General features: G+C 43.2%; 1 protein-coding gene across 1 annotated transcript; it reads left to right on the top strand.

Annotated features, from left to right (window-relative positions):
• Nucleotides 1–393: 393 nt before the first annotated feature.
• On the top strand, nt 394–688 carry CCR75_009702 (uncharacterized protein; the record flags this gene model as incomplete). The annotated part of the gene is made up of 2 exons (XM_067967741.1): nt 394–551; nt 610–688. The coding sequence occupies 2 exons, from the start codon at nt 394–396 to the stop codon at nt 686–688; spliced, it is 237 nt and encodes a 78-aa protein (XP_067819358.1).
• Nucleotides 689–1,439: the final 751 nt, after the last annotated feature.

Raw genomic sequence — 1,439 nt, 5'->3', positions numbered from 1 at the left:
GAACCTCATCTGAGTGTAGGTCAGTTAACTTCACATAAATTAATTGACTCCCCGTTAATTATACTTAACGGGAGGATATTAATTCGTTACATAATCAGCAGCTACTTGCGGTTATATAAATTGTAATACAGCAGAACCTCTGAAATGCTTATCTAATGCTTCGGCTACTCTTTTACGTATTAATTAGATATTGGCATGCTAATTTTCGCGAAAATACGTTTACACTTTGTCTTCAACTTCTTGCCGCTGTTATCGTAATAAAAAAATTAAATTGTGCTTGGTTACGGCTCTATATCTTGAGTTTTTATATGGAGGGGACCGGGTAGATGGAAAGAATTGTACTCCTAATGGAAGAAAAAGATTTAAATTAGCGATAGCGGATGGGCCGAAGTCATGACAATTTTTGCACAGATATATGTGGACGGCAACGACAAGGTCACGGCTTTCATTGTGGAGCGAGCATCCGGAAGTGTAACAAAGAATAAGCTCGGGACTCGTGGCTTCAACACGTGTCAAGTATTTTTTGACAATGGCACGGAATTTGTATGGGGGTAATTATCTTGCTTTATTGACGTATTGGCTCACATTGTTTCTATTTTTGTATTGCAGAACTTGCGACAATGTGGCACGAGTCTTGATTGAGCAAGCATCGGAGTGCAAAGGCCGCAGTGTTCTTACCCGTCGCTAGCTTTGGAAGGTACTTGGCCTTCTGAGTCTCGTTGCCGTTAAGCAATAACTCCTATTTTTATAGACAGGTGCGCCATAACAGTCACAGCAGGGCTTCCATTTGTAATCTCCTCGCTCGCACGCGCGTAGCCGTGTCGACAAGTCGTTTCTTGAAGTTCCTCAGGAATCTACAGGCCAAAACGCCCAAGCTCCTTCATGTTTCTAAGCAATTTTGTTGATTCTTTTGTTTCATCGATAATAGCACGCGAGTCCACCGTACTAAACAACTTGTCCCCCTAGGTCTACGAGCATCTGCAACGTCTCTGTCTCGCTATCTGACGGCTTTGGGTAAGAAAAAGCGTGCGCAGTGTTAATTCTACCCAAAATTAGCCTTGCTTGCGGGTGTAAGATACGTCAGCTGCAGCTTCAGCTGCAGTCTGTGATCGATAGCAGTCTTGTAGAGTCAAAGAGGAAGTCTGTAGCACTGGAACAAAGGATTCTATTATATTATTTTGCGTTATCCGTCTCACCCCACTTCTCTCGTGTCCGAGCGGTTTCCTCCAGCGGAAACTGACCAAAGCTCTTAATCTGACAGGCGCCAAGTCGTAAATCGCTACTTCACCTTTCTCACGTTCCTCTTCATGCATTTCGTGATAGCGTGAAACGACTATGATAATGCAATTTCTGACACTCCTCATTGGCTAAACATACATTCATAACTGACATGCATTAAACACGTAGGTTTGCAACCTTGGTCGCGTCGAGTGTCTTGG

Source organism: Bremia lactucae, linkage group LG16 (genome assembly GCF_004359215.1).
Source record: "Bremia lactucae strain SF5 linkage group LG16, whole genome shotgun sequence".
NCBI lineage: Eukaryota > Oomycota > Peronosporomycetes > Peronosporales > Peronosporaceae > Bremia > Bremia lactucae.
The sequence above is the reverse complement of the archived record's forward strand: the minus strand, read 5'-3'. Positions and strand labels throughout refer to the sequence as shown.